Below are 21,097 nucleotides of genomic sequence, written 5' to 3' on the forward strand. Positions count from 1 at the left end.
ATAACCATGGTCAACATTAGCACAACTAACAAAATTGCAAAGTAGTGAATAGGAAATACATATAAAATAATACATAAATCAATCATGCATTCGCACAAAATAATTAAGCCAGGGACTTAGTAAGAATCCAAAGCATCGTTGCAGTAAAATGACAGGAGTGTGTGATGTGATGGAGGTGGATGGTTGAGAGAGAGAGAGAGGGGAGGGCCAGCCGAGCTGCTGCTGTTGCGACGTCACTCAGACCGCTGACTGACTGACTGAGTTCCAGGCTTCAGGCTCAATCTGCCGTCAGCAGCAGCAGCAGCAGCAGAGGTGCTGGGGAGGAGAGGAACATTTGATCCACTACTTTATTCCCTCCTGTGGCTTCTTTCACTGGGGCAGGGAGAACAAAAGACGGATAACTGCATGATTAGAGGTGCCAGCTCTTCTTCATCTCGACTGCAAGCCAGGCTAGCTTGATGCTCAGTTCAGCCTGCTAGCCTTTGTGGCAGGGCTGTCCATGCATCCAAGGAGCCCCTAGGCAACCCCGGGCTGGCAGAAGCCTCGGCTCTTTTGCCTTGACAGTCTGCAAAAAAATATTCTGCGAGTGGGCAGACAGCAGCATCCCTGTCAGCTTCGTTGCGCACACAGAAAGCACATTTCCAGTGAGAGCATCATCGCCTGGGCACGGTTACACGTCGTCGTCTGTCTCCAACCTCCAGCTTGACAGGACCAAAAGGCGATTGATGACTAATATTCTTTCAAGATAGGCTACAATGTTGCGCACCGCAGCCAACATGTTGGCAACAGGATTGCTTTTCTTGGGATTGTTGCACAGTTTGGAAGTATTCGCTCCGACAAGGGCTATTGATGGTAAGCAGAGCTGATTTAAAAATAACCAGAGTCTTTAATAAAATGCTTATAAAAAAAAAAAAACTATAGAAGTGTTGATGCTCATGCTGATTATCACAGGATTTATTGTGTTTTGGGTCCGCATGCGAGAGTAGACTGTGCCCTGAAGGAATGACTGCTCGGTTGAGTTAAGCAACGTGGAGGGGATGAAACCGAGGCGAGACAATTAAAGCGGTCTTTTTGTCTCCCAGTGCCTCATGTAAATAATGCAATGTCACAGCAGCGATCGCACATTTCCTCCTCCTGCCCTCCGCTGGATACATGCGCTCTTACACATGTACACTGTCAGTCATGGATGGAAATTGTAGCATAGGCCCAGTACCTGCTTAAACCACTTGTTTACATTTTTTGCACCATTTTTTTACGGAAGGAGTCATCAGATACATTATATAGCCTACTTGTAATTTCCTAAGTGACAGAGGGGCAAATACATGATTGGTGTCATGTCTTTAAAAATGTCAGCTTTTGGAGCCTTCTGCAATGCTGTGGTGTATATAATGTCTGGGCTTCAGTCAGTTCACGTTCAACGGATCTTACTGAGTGGGGTGCTGATGTGATGACAGCAGTCGTGCTAATCCTCAATCAAATAACTCACTAATATTTGTATTACTCCAATGGGGAATTAAAGTGTGTCTGTGGTTTGGATCTCTTGTTAGAAAGTGTAAGTGGCTGAACGATGAACCCATGTATGTGGACTGTAATGATCACAGTTAGTTTTCCTTTATAAGCTCAGACATTTAGTGCTGCCATCAACAGGCATGTGTAGCACTGCGCCATTGTTGCGTATCACTATTATTGTTCAGCTTATCACCTGGGCTGCACAGGCTAGGACCCCCTGAATGCCAACAGTCATATTGTGATTTGTTCATAGAGAGCAGTTCAAAACATCTCCCCCCTACGACCCTGTGAACACACACTTTCACAGACTGGAACAACTTCTGGAAACTATTAAGCCTCACATTCCCACTCACGCGCTCCTCTGTTTGGTAAGAAAGGAAAAGGGCGTTATCAAAGGGGAGTTAGTGCAGACAGATTTCTTAAATTCTTTTCAGGTGAAAATGGAATGTGAGTTTATTTTTTTGCAGCGATATAAAGCTTCCCATTCATCGTGGGAATGTCTGACGAGTGAATGAATGCTAAGAATATTTTTGGATGACTTATTTTGGCAAGAAAATTTCTCCAATAAGGAGCACTAGTTGCTGTAAAGATAACCAGGGTTCTAAATTTGACATTTCATTACATCCAGTAGGATTTTAACATGCATGACTGACTTAAACCACGAGCTGCATTTTGAGAGATTCATCGTCGAGCCATAAAGGCTTCCCTCTGCCTTTGAAGTCTGTGAGGTTCTTAGGGATCCAAATCCACATAAATTACCACCTTAAAGATAAACTTGGATAGCCTGCAATCACCTGCAGTTTCTCCCTCCTCCTCATTCTACAGTGACAGCTGAGAAATGCTGCCTCTGCCTTGACGCACTTATTGTTTTAGTGAAATTGTCCTCCCTCTCAGTCTTAATGCTTTGATTTGATGAGTCAGCCTTGTGCAACATAACAGAGATGATCGCCAAACCTTAGCTTTACTTGAAAACCCAGTGGGATGCAGAAGCTGCTGGGCTTGAAAGAGCCTCTCAAGGAAACTAATTGAAATTTGTATTAATCAGTTAGACTGAATGTGACATTTACCCATTACTTTGATTTTTACTGTGTGCCCGAAACCCACATTTTGAAGCCAGCCTCAACAGACCTTAGCCAACATGTCACTTGTTGTATAGGAAGCTAGACTGCATGTTACACCCTTTCAAGCAAAGCTAAATTGCTTTTTTAACCTCTTCGATTGCCTCTTTAATTTTTAAGGCCCTTTGAACCACATATGTTACTAGTAAAGTTTTTTTCAGACTAGCCTGGAACTCATCTTTTTCCATTTTCTAGACCTCTAAAGATTTTCTCTCACTGTCTCCGTACTGTAGCCAGAACAGAGACCCTGGGCCACCAACAAACCCTGAGTTTAATTGGGTCTAAGCTGCTCTTTGTTTCCCAGAGGAGACCTCCACGAACAGTCTCAAATTGTTCAGAAAGCGCTGCTAATTGGGGGCCTAGCGGAAAAGGCCCTAATTAAAGAATTTGCATCGTTTCACTCCATGAAAGTACTGTAGCGTCACTGCAAGAAGAGATCACTGGTCCTCAGAAATGGGCATTGCTATCCCCCAAGGCCTTAAGTGGCCTTACGTCACAGAAAATAAAACAGGACAAATGTGATCGACGTCTTGTCACTGACAACAGCTGGAGTTCTAACTTGATCCATTTCTATTTTTTTCATTCGGACATCCATTTAAATGTTATTTTTGAAGTGAGCCTTCTCCATCTGAAATGCCTTGTTCTTAATTTCATGTTTCCTTATTTATCCTCTCTTAAATGTTAAACTTATTAATTTAGTAGCACAGGCTCCTTTTTGTTTTTAATTAACTCACCATCTAGTGCTTCCCCTGGCACTTTCCCCCTGTGGACTACTCTCTGTTGTAACATTTGGTTAGGCCTTAGAACTGGCTCAGCATTTGGCTGTTATTGGGGTACTGCTGTCACAATAACATCCACATGGCCAAAAGGTTACCACTTTATTGTTTACTGACGATTTGCTGACTGAAGTGAGAGCAACATGGAAAACAGAGTGCATTTGTTAGGTCCTTGTCACCGCTGACCTTATGTCACTCATGCAACGTTTAAAAGTGGATATAGAAAAGCAGTTATTGCAAATAACAGAGGAAGAGTATATTTAACATCTCTTTAAATATGTGACTTGGATCATTCAGTGCCTAACTAAACGGGTTTTGGTTGCTGACTAAATGCCTTATACGACACACTGACAACCAGCCACGGCTGCATAACTGAGCAGGATTTAAAACCCAGTACTTTGGTCAGCAGCTTTTCCAGGGGAAAAACAACTCGGAGGCTAAGTAAAGTTCAGTCACATTATTACACCGATGGTTTATGTGGCTGGACACTAATAATGAAATTCAATACTACTGTAGCCATAGATTTCCAACTGGCACACAATTGACAATACAACTGCGTCACACCTGATGTGAAATCTTAGTGCCCTGAAGGTATTCATTTGTAATGATCACAGTAAGTTTCTCCATTTATGAAAATACGCCCAACACTGTTAACCCTTCATTTCTTCTTTTTTTATTTCATGAAAGAAAATACTGTCTTTTGAGCCTTTTTAAATGAATAGTTTGACATTTTGGAAATATAAATTTATTCACTTTCTTGCCGAGAGATATATGAGCGGATTGATACCACTTTTGTGTTTGTTCAGTATGTAACCTGCCAGCAGCCAGTTAGCATATCTTAGCATAAAGACTCGAAACAGCTACCCTGAAGGTATCAAAATCCACCCACCATCACCTCTACGGCAACCAGAGGAGAATCCAGGAAACCTTTACTCACGGACAAGAAATAGTCCCGCACATAACTACTCGTAAAATGGAAAATTTTAGTTTTTAACACTTTGATTTTTGACTAAAAAACTACTACAGACAAAAAAGAAAAAAATCTTTGTTTGGTACAGAACCTTGCAAAACCACACTATAATAATTTTTATAAATATTTTTAATTGTAATGAAAATAATGATACAAAAATGATAATTTCCTCCAATATCCTGAATCATATCGCAATATCAGTCAAAAATAATCGTAATTAGATATTTTTTCCCATATCATGCAGCCCTAGTTTCCAGTCTTTATGCTAAGCTAAGCTAACTGTCTCCTGGCTCCAGCTTCACACTGAATGGACAGATATGGGAGTGGTATAGATCTTCTCTTCTGACTTTAAGCAAGAAACCAAATAACCGTATTTTAAAAGAAATTTGGACTATTCTTTTAACGGGCAGTGGTAAGATTAATTTTGTTCATTACAAAAAAAAAAGGTTCATATAAAAGAGACTTTTTCATTATTGATGTGAACTCTGCTGAGGGCTTTCAAAAGCTGTTTTGTTGCAAATGTTGTGGGTACATGTGGCCAGGCTTGGCAGAACAGCTCTATGACCCACTTGAAAATAGTGACCCACTGATACACTATCTATATGGAGCTATTTAAGGCTAGGAGATAGGACACTGTCTCAGGAGGCCATCATAAAGAGTATGAGAAGAAACTTGCTCTGGATATCATGAACATGCATGTGTATATTCACAATACATTTGCCAGCAACTTCTGACAGCACAGGTTTCAATACATGAAGGTAAGGATAGGAAAAAAAAATGACTGATGAACGCAGGCTCAAAAAGAATGCTAAGCCCTACCCGCCAGAAGTCTTTGATTTGTAGCTAAGACCAAAAGCTGAGGTGGAGGCTGTATTACTCAGTGGTTATTATCTCGCTTGGGATAAAATGACAGAAATCCCTCCTGGATGATGACCAAAGGTTTAACATTTATATATTTGACACCTAGGAAGAGATGCCATTTTCCTGTCTGCATTGTGGAGACTAGAAATAACTGCCATGAAAATAAAGTTATGCAAAATACTTCTAATGAAAGGGAGAATAGAACTGGAGAGTTTGCAACTTCCCTACTGATAACACTCATTGTATTTGATGGGGCACATGGCCAAGCCTAGGATTGAACAATCCCTGTGGTGGCGGGTTCAGCCCTGCTTCATCAGGTTGCACCATGGTTTTTAAATTCAGAGTTATTACATCTGTCTTTGTGGTACACTGTGGGGAAACGCCAATATGAGCTTTCCATACTCAGCCATCCAAAAATGTTGTTTTAATTGGTTGGGTCATGCCTGTTTGGTTAAAAGTGCAAATTCTGTCTAGCTTTAATAATAAGTAAAAACAAAATATTTACCTTATTCAGGTTCATGGAATCTGGTCAGCTGATTTTTATTAACATTTTAATTTTTTTTTATTGATTACCAACAACAAGTTGACACAAAAAAAAAATGATGCTAACATACAGAAATGTGCACATTTCAGCTTTAAATCTGCAATAACTGATTTATTTTTGGTCTCTTGGGGGCAGCAGAAACCTGCTGCGTAAACTACACTGACATATTATCACCTTTTAAATTGATAAGGCAAACTCGTTAGCAAACTGTTGCCTATTTACATATCCAGTAGATACGGAGTAACATTCTTTTAGAGTCATGTTAATGGCCAAGTAGTCATGTGATCCATTGTCAATATAAAATATTGATTATAGCAGCTTTAAATCCTAAAAGTCCTAAACACAGAGGATTGTTTTTTCCTGTAGCTGCTTTGCTTAAACTTACTCTAAATCCAAGTGCAAAGAAAGCCATCACTTTGATTTTATAACCGTAACTCACTTTAGTTTAATGAAATAAAAATCATACTCCCTTGATCATTCAGCAGATACAGTTGTATTTGCATGTGTGTAAAAGAGAGAAAGTTGTATCGTGTCATAAGAAACTTCATTAGTGATGAAGCTGTTATCACTGAGCAGCAGTCCTTCACATGGCTATCTCCTGTAGGTGTAAAGACTGAGAAAGTGTTGTCTTATGAACACTCTTTAAGTCCACGTTTAACCATTCATAAAAACGCAACAGTCGTGATCTGGCACCACCAACTGCAGTTCTGTACATTCACTGCTAAAGATCTGACATTGTGTAATTCTGCAAGCTTGAAGGTTTTTTTCACACTTGAAGAGTGGACATCATAATTTCTTTTATTTTTGACTATGTATAATATACCTAAAGTGGCTATTTAAGTCAGGAACCCATGTTTAACGGTGAGGCCAGGCAGTCTCAGGTCGGATGAGCTTAACTTGCTCCACTGTGTCAGTCTAAAAGGACTGTTTGTGTTGTGGAATGCACAATGGAGGCTATATCGCTTATTGTTGCTGCATAAGAGTGAACCTATCTATTCCAGTTATTAATGTACAAGATAAATTCCAAATGTCATATTGCATATTGCCTGTCGCAAACATTATTGAGTTTTAATCCCTGATAGAAATTCATTTTTTTGTTCATAAAATGTTTCCAATCTTGGTTCCTCCACTAGATAAAATAGTCTATTTCAGCATCAGCTCACACAACAAATACATTCATTCACATCCATTTAAGCCTCTGCTTCAGCTTCTTTTTTTTTTTTTACTGACATCCATTTTTTCTGGACAAAGAAAAGTGCGACAGAGCATTCTCACACCTATTGTAGATTTTATACTATAGATACTTGTGAATTCATTCCCTGTAGGAAGAAAATTGAACCACACAAACAGACCTTGTTTTTCTCCATAGTACGTAAAAGTAAACATTATTTTGAGATGCGTTACACATGCAAACAATACATCTTCAACCACACACATGCTCATCACCAACGTCACTATTCATGCAACCGTGATTTAGATTTATTCCCAAACTTCTAATCCTAAACACAAAGTACCCAACCATAACCTTAACATAAGCCTCATTTTAACACTAATCCCTCAAACAGGCGTTCACCCTTCACTTAGTGGCAGAAATCTCCTCACATGGACCCACAATTATTATTTCTGCCTTCCGCCTGAGCAAAAACACAGCATGTTGGGTGAGAGATGTTAGTCGTCAATACTTGACACACATTTTAAGGTGCTATTGCATCCAATAAATCTCTATGAAATTCAGAATATTGTACACTAAGTGAACTTTCCCACACTCAACTGCATGTATGTAGGCGGTGTGGCCTCTCTGATGTACTAGTGTACTTCTGGGAAGAGAATGGGCAACTGTTTTCTCTACTGTTATTAGCCTACACACACCATTACCAAATTGAATATATTTTGCAAATCTCCCTCAAAATCACATCATTCTTTATAGTTTGGAGATGATGAGGTACTTGAACATTGAATTGACTGAACTGGCTATCAAGATCGCTTAAATGTCTTAAAGGAATAGTTTGACATTTTGGGAAATGCAATAATTTACTAATTAAAATTAATTTACAATTAATTTTCTAAAGGAACGTTAGATGAGAAGATTGACACCACTCTCATTTCCGTCCGTTAAATGTTGCTGTTTGCTACAGCTGACTGCTAGTTAATTCAATTCAAGCTTAGCTTAGCAGGGTTCCCTTAGCTTAGCACAACGACTGGAAACGGTGGGAAACAGTTAGCCTGGCTCTGTCGATGGTAACAAAATCTACCTAGCCATACTCCTTTATGGAATGTTACGGGCCAGATTATTTCTTGGCTGGCAGCAGTAACTTTGATAACATTAAATAAATTCATTAAATAGAAAGCATAAAGAGATAATTGACTTTAAATAAATAATGACTGGTTTATTATTAAAGTTGGCTCTGAATTAGTCATCGTATCAATTTCTGTACTTTTAGCTTTTTAATATCTTAAAAGCATCAAACCATCTGTTAAAATGCACAAGGAAATGACATTTACTCTGTTTTCTTGGGGGAGGACCCCCAGATCCCCCCTTAAAATTGTCACACCCAAATTTTCAATGCTTCCTACGCCCATGCACTCCTCTTATGGAGGGTTAACGGTCCGACTATGTCTTGGCTGGGAGCAGTAACTTGCTTCTTGGTTGCCTGGCAACTGCTCACAGCCAAGAAAATGTCCAGCACATAACCCAGCTGAAAAGATGAATCATAGTTTTTACACTTTGGTTTCTGTACAGATCAAACAGAAAATATAACTAGTTAATTTGTGAACTTTAGAGGTGCTGGTAGGCAGATTTTGTTACCTTTGGCCAGAGCCAGGCTAGCTGTTTCCTCTTGCTTCCAATCTTTATGCTAAGCTAAGCTAACCGGCTGCAAATGAGAGAGGTATCGATCTTCTCATCTTACACTCTGCCAGGAAGCAAATAGGCGATTTCCCAAAAGGTCAAACTCTTTGACTGAAAGTCCTTCTAACTGTCATGTCAGTTTATTAGAAATGTAGCAGTCCAAAAATGTGTAACGGCAAACTTTAGACTCAAAATGTAAAATCTGTAAAACATTATTCAGATCAGTGATTAGGATTTACTGTGTTACTTATCAAATGTCTTGTTTAAGGCTTCATCATCACAAAATCTTGGTGAGAACCCATCGTTAGCTGTAGCTGTCGTTAGCTTTAGCTGTCGTTAGCAGTGCTCATTATACTTCTGCATATGCATATGCATAGTGAATGTGAGAGAACGTTCTATAGAATCTTGTCACATTCCAAATAGCTTATGTGTCACACTGAAACTTGAAACTTTTACCGGTCTTATGAAAAGGCACTAAAGAATTTTATATAATCTTCTTTAATATGTTTCCCTAGGCAGCATACTAAGTAGGCTTAATTGTCATTTTACTCCCTGTGCAGCTACGTACAGCGTGTGCTCTAGCAGTGGTGTGGCAAAGGGATTTGTCTAAACTGACTAACTTTATAATGATGGATCACACCTTGTGGTTTTCTGCTTCGTCCCCAACGCTGCTGCAGAATGTGATTTAATCCTTATGTGGAAGTAAAGGAAATCGTAGCCTCCTCCCTGTGTGCTCCCACACTGACTGCAGTACAAATAGCAGTCTTGGTTGATTACCACTCTGGGGCTGAGACATGGTGGAATCTCAGCCAGACATCCAAATAGCTCTTAATTAAGTTCACATTTGATTACTCTGCTTGGCTTAATAGGTTCTGCCTCTCACTACCGCAAAGGCTTGTGTAGGTTGACAGGGTTTGTGCTCAGATCTGACCGGTAAAATCCAAACGGTCGCAGGCAGGACCGTGTTGTCCTGCATGGCAGAGCCCCATTTTACTTGGCAACAATCACCAGACATGAGCACATTCCTGATGTTAATTCTTCTCAGCTCTAAGTGCATGTATAACACATACTTACATAGACTTGCAAACACACAGACTGTCTCACAACTCATAAAAACATGATTAAATTAAACATTCATCCAGGGGGTGAGCAGTCGAGCAGCTATACACGCAGACAGAAACATCCCCGAACTTGTACTCTTGATGCCATCTTTCAAAATATTTATATAATAATGGTGACTGTTTTGTAAACATGAATATGCTTTGTCGTTCATTCTCTATGGTAAGCATGTCTAAATTCGGTCTAAACTTCTATTCTCTACTGACTAGACTTCTACAGCTCCTCCAAACTCTGCCGGAAAGGTTTATTTAAGAGGCACAGCTGGGGCCTCTTTTTCTCTGTTTTGTAACATGACAAATTGGAAAACTTTTTTTCCCTCCCTCTTCCTTCTTCTCACTCTTCCATTGCAAAATACTGAAGTGTTTGTGCCTAAGCTGTGGAGGAGGATGAGGAGGTGGCAGGCCGCAGCCAAATGGCCCAATATAGACACTTCCTTCGTTTTTTGGCTCTTAGCAGGTCAGGTCAGTGCAAAGGTCAGCAAAACAGCCTGCTGCCCCTCTCGCTTTATGCTCTACACCAGTCTCTTCCTATATGTCTTACCCCTTTGGCTTTGTTGTGGCTGTTTGCCGTGTCATTACTGGCCAAACTTGGTCTTGTGTCGACTAAATCTAAAAAGAAAGTTCATCAGGCCTGTCGTGCCGCTGAACACAAAATATTAAAATGTTCACTTAATATTCTTTGTGGATTGGTTCAAATTGGTTATCATTCATATCCTGCAGCATTTATAATGTTTATTTCTGTCACATTCTCTTAAGAAATGTAGCCATGTCTTCATGTTAATCTGGCCCAGTTAAAGGTTTGGCCAAGTGGGCGTCATTGTCAAGATTGATTACACACAATTCAGGCTGTTTATCTTGCCCTCATATAAACCTCCCTTTTCTAAATATTTAAAAAGATAACAAAGCTTTATCATGTCCTAACAGTGAAAAGTATTCGGGATAGCAGGACCATCCTCTCCCCTTGAGAAAGTGCTTTAGTGCAAGTACACGCTATCTTCAGTAGACTAAACTTTTTTTCTCAGCAGACATTGCAACTTAACCATGCATTTATGCATGCACAAATAAATATCAATGCCTACGTCGTACTTCTCTCTGACCTTCTCAGTCTCTAACAGTCATTCTGACATATACAAGGTTTGCATGTGAGTGACTTATGTTTATACAAGTACAGGGGAAACCCAAGTCTGTTGCCTCACAGAGCCAGGTAGATTCCAGGGTTATGAAATGATACTTAAAAAACAGAAAGAAGATAATCATCTGTGCACAGTATTGTGTAAAAAGAGTATTCAATTAGCTTTTTTAAGCCGTGCCAACAGCATGGTTCTATGGATGGCAATGTCGGTCTGTCGGTCAGTCCACCACTTTGGTCCAGACTGTAATAGCTTGACAGCTATTCGATTGATTACAATGACATGTTGTACAGACAATCATGGTCCCCAGAGGATAAATCCTACAGACTTTGGTGTCTCACCAACAGGTTGAAATGTTTGGCTTTCAGTGAAATATCTCAGCAGCAACTATTGGATGGCATTAGGTACGGATATCTAGGGTCCCCAGAGGATGAATTCTAATGACTGGTGATCCCCTGACAATTACTCTAGTGCCACCAGTTAATGGTTCCCAGTGGATGGATTGTTATAACTGTAATGATTATAAGACTTTTCCTCTATTGCTTCCATGAGGGCGACATTTGTGGCTTGAAATGACATGTCTCTGCAACTATTGAATGGATTGCCATGCCATGCCATGGTTTGTAATAACTTTGGACATCCTCTGACTTTTCATCTTGTACCATCATCAGGTAAAAATGTTAGTTTGTCCATTACCTGCAAAACTAATGACATCAGCCTCAGCTGTACTTTGTGTTTAGTCCTAATTAGCAAATGTTAGAACACACCAATCCAAGATGGCGAACATGATGTTAGCATTGAGCTCAAAGCCTAAGATCATAAAGTAAAGTACCTAAGATCAGCATCACATAGCTGCTAGCATGGCTGTAGATTCGTGTTATACTGGGGCTGATAGATGGACAATGTTTGCAAGTTTGCAGATACTTAACTGATCCCTGACATTCTGGTTTGTGGTTAACCTCTACTGTGAGGTAAGAGCACTGGAAAAGTTACAGAACAGCAGTTCTGGAGCTGGTGCAAATTTTCACTTGAATGGTGGCTTTCCAGTTGAAGGTGCAATACCTTACGCTGCCTGCTTTGTAGACCGGATTCCATACTGCTCAAGCCCCCTTTCAGCTCTGCTGTTGACAGCACTTTAAGTCCGCCAATGAGTGGTGCGTGATGAGGCGGTAGTCTAAATGTCTGCTGGAGCTTTGTAGTGCCCTGGTTGATCTCAGAGGCCAACCTCCAACTTATTTATAGCGCCGCTGTGGGTGTCGGAGGAAATGGGGCTGTGGCTGGGGGCGAGGCTTGTGTTTGCTTTAGAAGAGGACTCTTCCTCCCAACCAGACGGAGCTCATCTTGGAGGACCATCAGACAGCGGCGGGGGCAGAGGGCAGTGGATTTGTAATCCGGCCCAAATGGCGATGACCCAAAGCATTTTCACTCAGCCACCATTTTGGTAAACACACAGGCAGCTCATTGATAGCATGTGTGACATTCCTCCATCCCATCTCAGTACCCCAGCCCAGCTCAGTCTGTTCTTAGATCTTCAGGCCTGCCCCAAGCTGTGAGAGCCCTGCCCCCCTTTGACTTGTAGTTTGCTTCCCTGCCTCTCCATTTTCTCTCATAGCTGCAGTTCACCCAACTTGTTCTCTTATGTCATCATGTGCCATTTCCATCTGTTTACAATCTTTTTCTGCTTCATTCATTCACTCTTCCTCCCTGCATCATTTCCTTTTGAAACAAAGGACAAATACATATGACACCTGTTGTATTGTGCACTAGTTCACAAAACAGTGAGACTCTCTTTAAACTTAGATATTTTAAACCGGTTCAATCCTGATTGTGTCAAATGTGTTAAAATGTTCTCCAGAGACGTATTGATTGTGCTTGACATGCAGTAAACCTGTACACTACAGTACGTATGCAATATTTCCATACCACCAACCAAAAGCAATAACATCCATCACGTAAAATTATCTGCTCAAAATGTTAGACCCAAAAGCAATTGTAGAAAAAAGGAAGGAAGAAGAAAGTTACACTTTTCAGTTATACTGTTGGTGTGCTAATACATATGATTACTGCCAATTTTAGAATAATTTCTTTTCTGACCGTCTGGTTAAAATTATTGGATGGCTGTTAACTGTAGGTCTGATTAACAAAGAAACCATAAACAACCTCAATCATTCATCTTTTTTTTCATGATCTGCCATTTCCCCTTTGAACCGATTATTATTATTATTACAGATAATATTAAAGTGAAGGAGGGCAGGTCATTATTGTTATCCAGCAATTAATATTTATTTTAACCATCTACCGGCGGTAATTTCCATTCAGGCATGTCCCACTCTAATTCACATCATAAAGGGGATTATTAAATCATGTAACAGAATATCAATACATACATATGCAAAAGAAATAATACATTCTTAAACATAAATGGCACATGCATTCAGTGTATGAGCAGTAAAGTCCACTTGCAAACTGTGGTTGGAGTAATCTCTACGGAATAGGCTAACGTTTTGTAATGCAGGTGTGGATGTTTGTCATACTTTTCATTTTAAAACAGCGCTGGCAATAGTAAGTGCGTCACAGTGTGGAATCGTGGATGCAATTAGAGGAAGTGAGATGTACCAATTGTCTGTACTCTCCACCCTGACCACTGGTGTGGTTTGTGCTGTCTAGATTTTTAGCATTTGAGTTTGTTTTATTGGGAAATTCAGACCAAAGGCATAATACTAACAATAGAAAGTAGTGTGCAGGGAGAAGAAAAATGGCCAAAAAGAGAAATTTCATTGCCTCTGCCTAAATGATATAAAACAATCGTCACAATATTCAACATATATGCAGTTATGTTTATAACTACTGTATATTTAAAAAAAATCTTTTTGTGATTGGATGACCTGAGGCTGACTGTAATGGCGGCTCTGGACGTGGACTTTGTCTTCACTCCCTTTGCTTCTCTCCTATCATCATAGCTAGCTGAGCTGGTGGTCCAGTAACACTTATTGTTGCCTGGCTTCACCCTAACCTCCTGACCTACTTCCTCTGGTCCCTGATATGCCTCTGTCAGCAGCATATTGTGGTTGTCAGGTGTGCACTCATCCCACAGCCATTATTGGAAGCCGAGTTAACAGCACGTTGAGTTAAAGCATGTCTAAATAAACAATAGACAATAGACAGACGCACCGCAACTAGCTGCCTGCTATGGCTCGTGTTGACACCTCTAAACAAACAAATAAACACGCACAAAAGAAGAGGGATGAGCGGCAAAGAGGAAACGCTTTAACACAGGCCTGATTGCATTTCATGAATAATTCAAATCCTTCTGAGTTCTGAGAGAGAATAAGATGCCCCTCTACACACACACACACACACACACACACACACACACACACACACACACACACACACACACACACACACACACAGCGGTAGAGAGGTGGATAAGTGGGGAGTCTGTGAATGTGTGCAGCAATATGTCAGGTTGAATTCATGGTATTTAGGTTGTGCTCCATATCAAGATGTCCTTCACCACTGGAGAAAGCTAACATTAAATGTAAATACGGTCATCCTTATTACAACTTGGGAGTGTGCACACATTATTATAAAGTGGTTAGCCCTTGTGCTATCCTTAGTCACACCATAAATTGAGTTTGTTAGACATTTTAATAATAAATAACATGGAGGGTGTAGAAATAAAAGGCTTGTTTATGAAACCAGGACAATACGAATAGCATAGCCTAAGTAGCCAATCCATTAATTTTTGCTTTTCTTTACTTTTCAATGACAGCTTAATGAAAGACTGCTACAAGGGTGAGGTCAGCTCTAACATTTTCAAATAAAGTTAGTAAAATCCCAAATACTGAGTGCACACCTCACCCTTTTAGTTGCAGCAGACTATAACTGTTTTTCATTTATCCCACTCAGCAGTAAATTGTTGTATAAACCTCAACTCAGAGCTTTCCCTGACTGCCCCTGGGTGACTCAGCTTTGTTGTGTGTGTGTGTGTGTGTGTGTGTGTGTGTGTGTGTGTGTGTGTGTGTGTGTGTGTGTGTGTGTGTGTGTGTGTGTGTGTGTCTGTGTGTCTGTGTGTCTGTGTGTCTGTGTGTCTGTGTGTCTGTGTGTCTGTGTATGTGTATGTGTATGTGTGTGTGTGTGTGTGTGTTAAAGTGTTTACTTGCTGTTCTGAGAGATCTTGAATTAGTGTGGGTTTGAATACGCTCCCCCATTTGGCTGTGGCTGGAGTGGGCAGTTTTTTCTCTCTCTCTGTCTCTCTGTCTCTCTGTCTCTCTCTCTCTCCGGAAGGTTGGATTGAAGGAGAAATGGATGATAGGGGTGCAATCCACAGAAGAAGATGTTCTTTGATATCCTCCAGACAGGTTGCATCACCAATATTGGCATATGAACACTGACCTGGATATTTAGACACAGCAAGTTTAAGTAATGCCTCTATGTGTGTGTGTTTGAGTTTTTGTGTATCCATTCTCTATCCCCTCCATCAAGTAGCAACTTTCCAAGACCTAATTAGGACCAGTGAGGGCCACTGTTGACTCTGAACACAACAGACCCGCTCGCTAATGAGACCTCAGCAATAAAGATCACCGACACAAGAGGAACTCTTTATTTTTCTACCAGAAATCTTTTAATTAATTCACTTTTTTCTTTGTCTCCTTTCAGTTCCAAAGACCTGCAGCCCAAAGCAGTTTGTGTGTAAAGACGGTGTGACGTGCATCTCTAAGGGCTGGCGCTGCGATCGGGAGAAGGACTGCCCAGATGGCTCTGACGAGGAGCCTGATGTTTGTAAGTCTTAAAAAATATAAAATGATGAGTTTAAATATATATTGTATCCAAACACTTTGGGCTACCTTCTTGTGTACCCTGATTGTGAAATGAACAACTGAAATGTCAGCCGAACCTTTGATTTTAATTATCTAAAAAAATGCAAAGTTGGTTCATGTAACATCTTCAACCCATCTGTGCAGGAGATGCTCTTTTAGCAATGTGAAAATTATGTAGATTGATTTGACTTGAATACTATTCCACAGTTGGAGTCACCAAGTCTAAAACCGCCTCAGAAATAGATCGATATCTTTTTTTGTAATAGCAAAGATATGCTAATGTCTGTGTAGCGTTTGATCCCTCCAAACACATTCTAAAAGCAGTAAGTTAACGTTGACTGATTAGATTTATTTGGCTAACCACAGCCAGGCTGGAGAAAACAATGGGATGTTTTATAAGCGAGAGAGAGAGATAATTCTGCTTATAAACAGTTCTGTCATGCCCAATCTTTTTTCATATAGGTGATTTCTTTTCGCATTGAGACCCACAGAGGATGCAGTCATGAGCCAAACCGAAAGTAGTACTAAAAAAAAACCAAAAAAACAGCCGTCGTTTGAAAGTCTTCATTAGCGTGGAGATGTTTTGAGGCTGAATCCCTGGGGAGAGGATGAAAGCAGCAGTGTCTTTTTGGTCAGTCTCTCAGTTTTCTAAGAGGACAGAGGGCTTTGGGTGGGTAGGGGGGACAGAGAGAGAGAGAGAGTTTGTGTGTGTCTGTGTGTGTGTGTCTGTGTGTCTGTCTGTCTGTCTGTCTGTCGCTTTTCTGAGGTGGGGAGTGGCCTGGGAGAGAGTGAGTGAGGCCACGTAGAGTGCTGTCGCTGCAGTCCAGACGCAGAGACTGTATGAGAGTAGGTCTGGAAGTCATTAGAGACTCGCCCAGAGCAATGGAGAAACCTGCTGTTTTTCACAACCTGCTCTTTTCCCCCCTTCTCATCTGTGGGACAGCCTTCTTCAGTGTCTCTATCTGGGACAGAAAAAAACAGTGACTCCATCCTCCTCCAGTCTTCTGCTACTCCCTTTAGCTTTTGCCAAATTCTCAGTTAACGGACCTATGCTGTAGGGACCTGATGTTTCTTAGTGTCTCAATCAAGAAGTGAGTCTGACAAAATAAATTACCAGTCCTTATCTTTGCTTCCTCAGACTTTAGGTGTTTTGTTGAAGTTTGTTTTGAGATTGTTATTGAGGAACGTGGCAAGTAAAGATGCATTACAAAAGTTGAAGTAAACACTAGTCTGTCAGGGTACTTTTAATTGGAATTGTGGCTTTCTTTCTGTTTGATTGAAATGAATTAAGGATAAGTCTGGCAATATACTGTAGTTTTCTTTTTGTCAAGAAACTTCTTGAAAAGACAACCATCAATTAATTGATCCTATTAACAAGTATTGCCTGAGTAGCCAAAGCCTTATATTCCTCTGAGCTAAAGACCCACATTGTTGTTCAAAATCTATGTACAACTACATCAGTGAGCCGCACAGTGACACTGGGTGACATATTTCTTCATTACGATGAACATTTCCCACATACACGGTCCTGCTGCTGTAAATCGTTGCTAGTGGACCAAATCTGCGATTAAATGAGTCCCCAACAAATGCACTATTTACTATTGTTTGAGTGAGACTTAAAGAATTAAAGTATGTATGTGTGACCCATTTCAAAAGATTTACTTCAATGTAACCACAACATCCATCATTCTGTTCAGATCTTTGTCACGTCTTCCCCATCTATCTCTATGTTTCCCGAGGCTCTAGTCTGTAACTGTCAAAAAACAAACCAAAATTGGACAGCTTAAAAACATGATGTTTGATGCAGAGCAGATCTTGGATGTCAAAGCTGTGGCGTACTGAATGAATATCGGCCCAGTTAAATATGGTTGATTAACAGTTTTTGTAGCTCATCAGATGTATACAGAAAAAAGAGTTGCCACAAGGATTGAAAATTAAAACTGATTGAAATGCCATGTTATCATATGTTTTATGAGCATGTATCCCAAACTGTATGTACATCACCCATACACTGAGAAGTCTTTGCAGTTTATTGTTCTGATAAATGTGCCCTTTGTGAAGGTGCTTTTGCAGATGCTTCTGGTTGAAAAGATGCATGAGAGAGATTTATTTATTCACTCGTGTGGATGGAGCTTCACAGTGGCCTTTGTTAGTGTGTTGGCTATTGCCAGTGAAGTCGGTCACTGTCCAGTGCAGCTGCTTTGCCCTGCTGTGTAACCCCCACAATGCTGTTCTTTGTACCCCGGGGTGCTGGGTCAGACTGGCATAGAGGGATACTGAAAGAGTAAAACAAAAACAAAATGGTTGTCTGGGCTTGACCTTTAGAGCATTGATCTGCATTCCTAATCAATGAACAATTGAAAACCATGCAGTTTTAGTTTTGTCTTGATAGCCTTCGGGAAGGGTGGAGGCTCTCATAGAGCTTCCATCTCCTCAGGCTTTAGACTTTATTGGGGACCTGAAATATTCCCACGTGCAGTGAGTGTGCCCTAGAAACACAGGAAGTGTGTAACGCTGACATGATGTCCTCTGCCCCTGGGCTGTAATAAGGGCAGTTTTACAGACAGTTCCCACCTAGACTGCAATTAGCTCTTTAGGAGATAAAGCACTTTTGTAATAGCCACTTTCAGAGTGGAAAACACAATCGTTCATGATGTAATGTGCGTCTCACTGACTCAAAAGAAATGAAAGACTGCCTTCAAAAGAAAGACTACTTAATCAGGTGTTTGACCCACAGCAGTCACAATGAGAATATATTTGATCAATGGTGTCATTTTGACCCAAAGCCAGTGGTTTTCCTGTTCACATATGGAAGAGGAAGTGATCTGTTTGATCCTGCCACTGTCTCCTAAAAGCCGCCACCACCCAGTCCAGATAGCCATCAACATATCAAGAAAAAAACAACCTTTGCTCAACATGAAAGAGTCTGTCGCCTTGCAGCACCCTGTCCCAGCAAGAACTGGCTGCAGGTGTGAGAGCATGTCCACGCAATCTGCTCTTTTACGCACACTATCATCATCCTAAGAATCCAAAGCACCCCTCAATTTAAAATTTAAATTATATGTAAGATCTGTAGTCTCCTATGACTTCATCTCACAAGGATAGGAGTAAATTAAAATGAAGTTGTTTTTAGCACACATAGCACATTTTTTTAGCAGTGCCAAATAAAATTGCATGTCGAGAATCATGAGGGTCTCAAAATGACCAATTAAAGACATATATAGAAACTGCAGAATGAATATATATATATATATATATATATATATATATATATATATATATATATATATATATATATAAATAAAAGGTTGTGGTGAGCCTGATGTGAGGACTTGAGGCTAGGGCAGTAGAGAGGGCAAAGCTGGCCCCTTGAAGCAGGACAAGAGAGTCCGGTCTGTGTTTAGCCAAGAAAAGTGTGTCAGGGGTTTACATTTTAAAAAGACCATTATGTAATACCAGCAGGGCTCTCCGCAGAAGGGGGTGGTGCAGGACAGAGGCAGCCTTATGACAGGCGAGGGTGTATTGGGGGACTGTAAGCAAGCCTGGGACAAGAAGAGAGATAGAGCAGGGTTTATGATGCAGGAGAATGTTGAACCCCCCCCCCACCCTGCTTGTTAAAGGTATTAACTACCTTGTGTCTGATTAGTAGCAGTAATAAATGACTACATCCGGTATGGGATATTGCATTATTGAATACACAGCTTATCATCTGCAGTGGTTGTTTGATTTCTGTCTCCTCGGGTTTCTTGGCTCGTACAGTGACGATTACTCTCATCCTCCTTTCCGACCCCCTTGGGCCGTTCCTGTCATTTGCAAAGCTGTTTTTCTATGCGATAATTAGTCGTCTGTCCTTTAAATTAGTTTTCTAGTGCCCTAAGTAACAAATAAAAATGACTGTCTGGAGAGGGGCTTGGCGCTTAATTTATGATGATTAAAATGAGTCTTGAGTTTTCTGGGTAAGAACTCTAAGCCAAAACAGACCTAAATGCCTTTCAGATCTTAAGTTATTCTGGGGGCAGCAGCATGGCCCCTCTCTGCTCCTTACAAGAAACACTTGCATAATAAAAAATAGTTTTAAGTTAATCCTCGGTCCACTATGAGGAAATAGGTGGCGAATGAATCAAATAATAAGTCTTTTCAATCTGAGAAATAGAGTCACTACGTAAGAACCTTATTCAGTGGAAAATAGATCTATTTTTCTTCTTTCATCTGTGTGTTTGTGAGAGAAAAAGGGAGAAAGAGATACAAAAAAGTGTCTGTGTGTTATTTGATTTTTAATTATCTGTCCTTTTATGCATAAGCTTGTGGAAAAATGTGTGTGCGGGATGAATGACATAAAAATACAGATAAAGATCAATCTATTTATTCGGTTGGGGGTATGTGGTGGTGTTGTTCTGTATGAATATTGCAATTTACTTTGCTGATAGAACTATTTGCTTAGTGGTTTCTGTGCCCTGAGGAGCAGTGGTGCTGCTGCTGTGTTTGGAGAAGGCTCAGTTTGTTGTGCTTTTGAGAGCTGGATTTAGCCTTCCTGCTTTGCTTGTCACCCTGCCAGCCACCCCAGAAACCCCCCAGGAAGGAATGAAAATGTGGTTTTGATATCTTGGAAGAAAAGGGGTAAGGAAAGAGAGCCAAATATCCAATCATCAGAGAAGGCATAAAGTCTGCCACCAAAGTGAAAGCCAGATATGGTTATATTGAACTGCATCAATGCAGTCAATTTGTATAAAAACATTGTTAAACCAAGATGTGATTGCCGCCTTGACAAAGGGAATTCATGTAGCTGAAAATAAACCCACTTCTTCTGGCGGCACCTAAAGGTGTGGTTGGAGTGGCAGGTTAATGTGTTGTGTTCCACCTGCAGAGTGAAGTGTTTATAGGATAACTGTCAGAAATAAACTGTAGTATTGTTACCCTCAGCGCTCTGTGGCTAGCTGTTGCTGTGCCTGCTCTCTTGCTGCCTGTGATATTTTTTGACAAGACTGTGTTGAGTGGCAACATGAAAATAACACACTCCGATATTAGCCACTCTGTCCTCTCTTAACCTAAATGAAGCTCTGGTGTTGTCTTGTTTTTATCAGTGCCGTGTCCTAGTTGTTTGGAGTTTCATTTCTTTGTCAGGGCAGACGAAAGAGGGAGGTCAATGGGCTCGGGGCTTATTGGTCAAGATTCAGGTGCTCCGTCCAAGAAATCATGTCATGTGGGCCAAGAGCATCACAGGGAGGGCCAGCCGGTTCGTGAGGACATGGCCATCAGTGGTCAGACAAACCCAGTATTAGTATGTCATTAAGAGCTGCTGGCAGTAAACCGGTGCAACACTATTTATTCATGAGGTATATTCATGGATCAACATGTTAAATTATTCAGCTATATCTGGATGGTTGATGTCTGTGAAAAGTA

The 21,097-nt window shown here is 40.6% G+C and overlaps 1 protein-coding gene across 3 annotated transcripts in view; it reads left to right on the forward strand.

Moving 5' to 3' along the window:
• Positions 1-271: 271 nt before the first annotated feature.
• LOC144516752 (low-density lipoprotein receptor-related protein 1-like) overlaps positions 272-21,097 on the forward strand; it is a 90,996-nt gene continuing 70,170 nt past the window's right edge. For all 3 annotated transcript variants that reach the window (XM_078248333.1, XM_078248335.1, XM_078248334.1), the window contains exons 1-2: positions 272-852; positions 15,537-15,659. In XM_078248333.1, the coding sequence (XP_078104459.1) occupies positions 756-852; positions 15,537-15,659 (220 nt within the window). In that variant the 5' untranslated portion in view covers positions 272-755. The remainder of the gene's footprint in view (positions 853-15,536; positions 15,660-21,097) is intronic.

The sequence above is a fragment of the Sander vitreus genome, chromosome 4 (assembly GCF_031162955.1).
Source record: "Sander vitreus isolate 19-12246 chromosome 4, sanVit1, whole genome shotgun sequence".
Taxonomy (NCBI): Eukaryota; Metazoa; Chordata; class Actinopteri; order Perciformes; family Percidae; genus Sander; species Sander vitreus.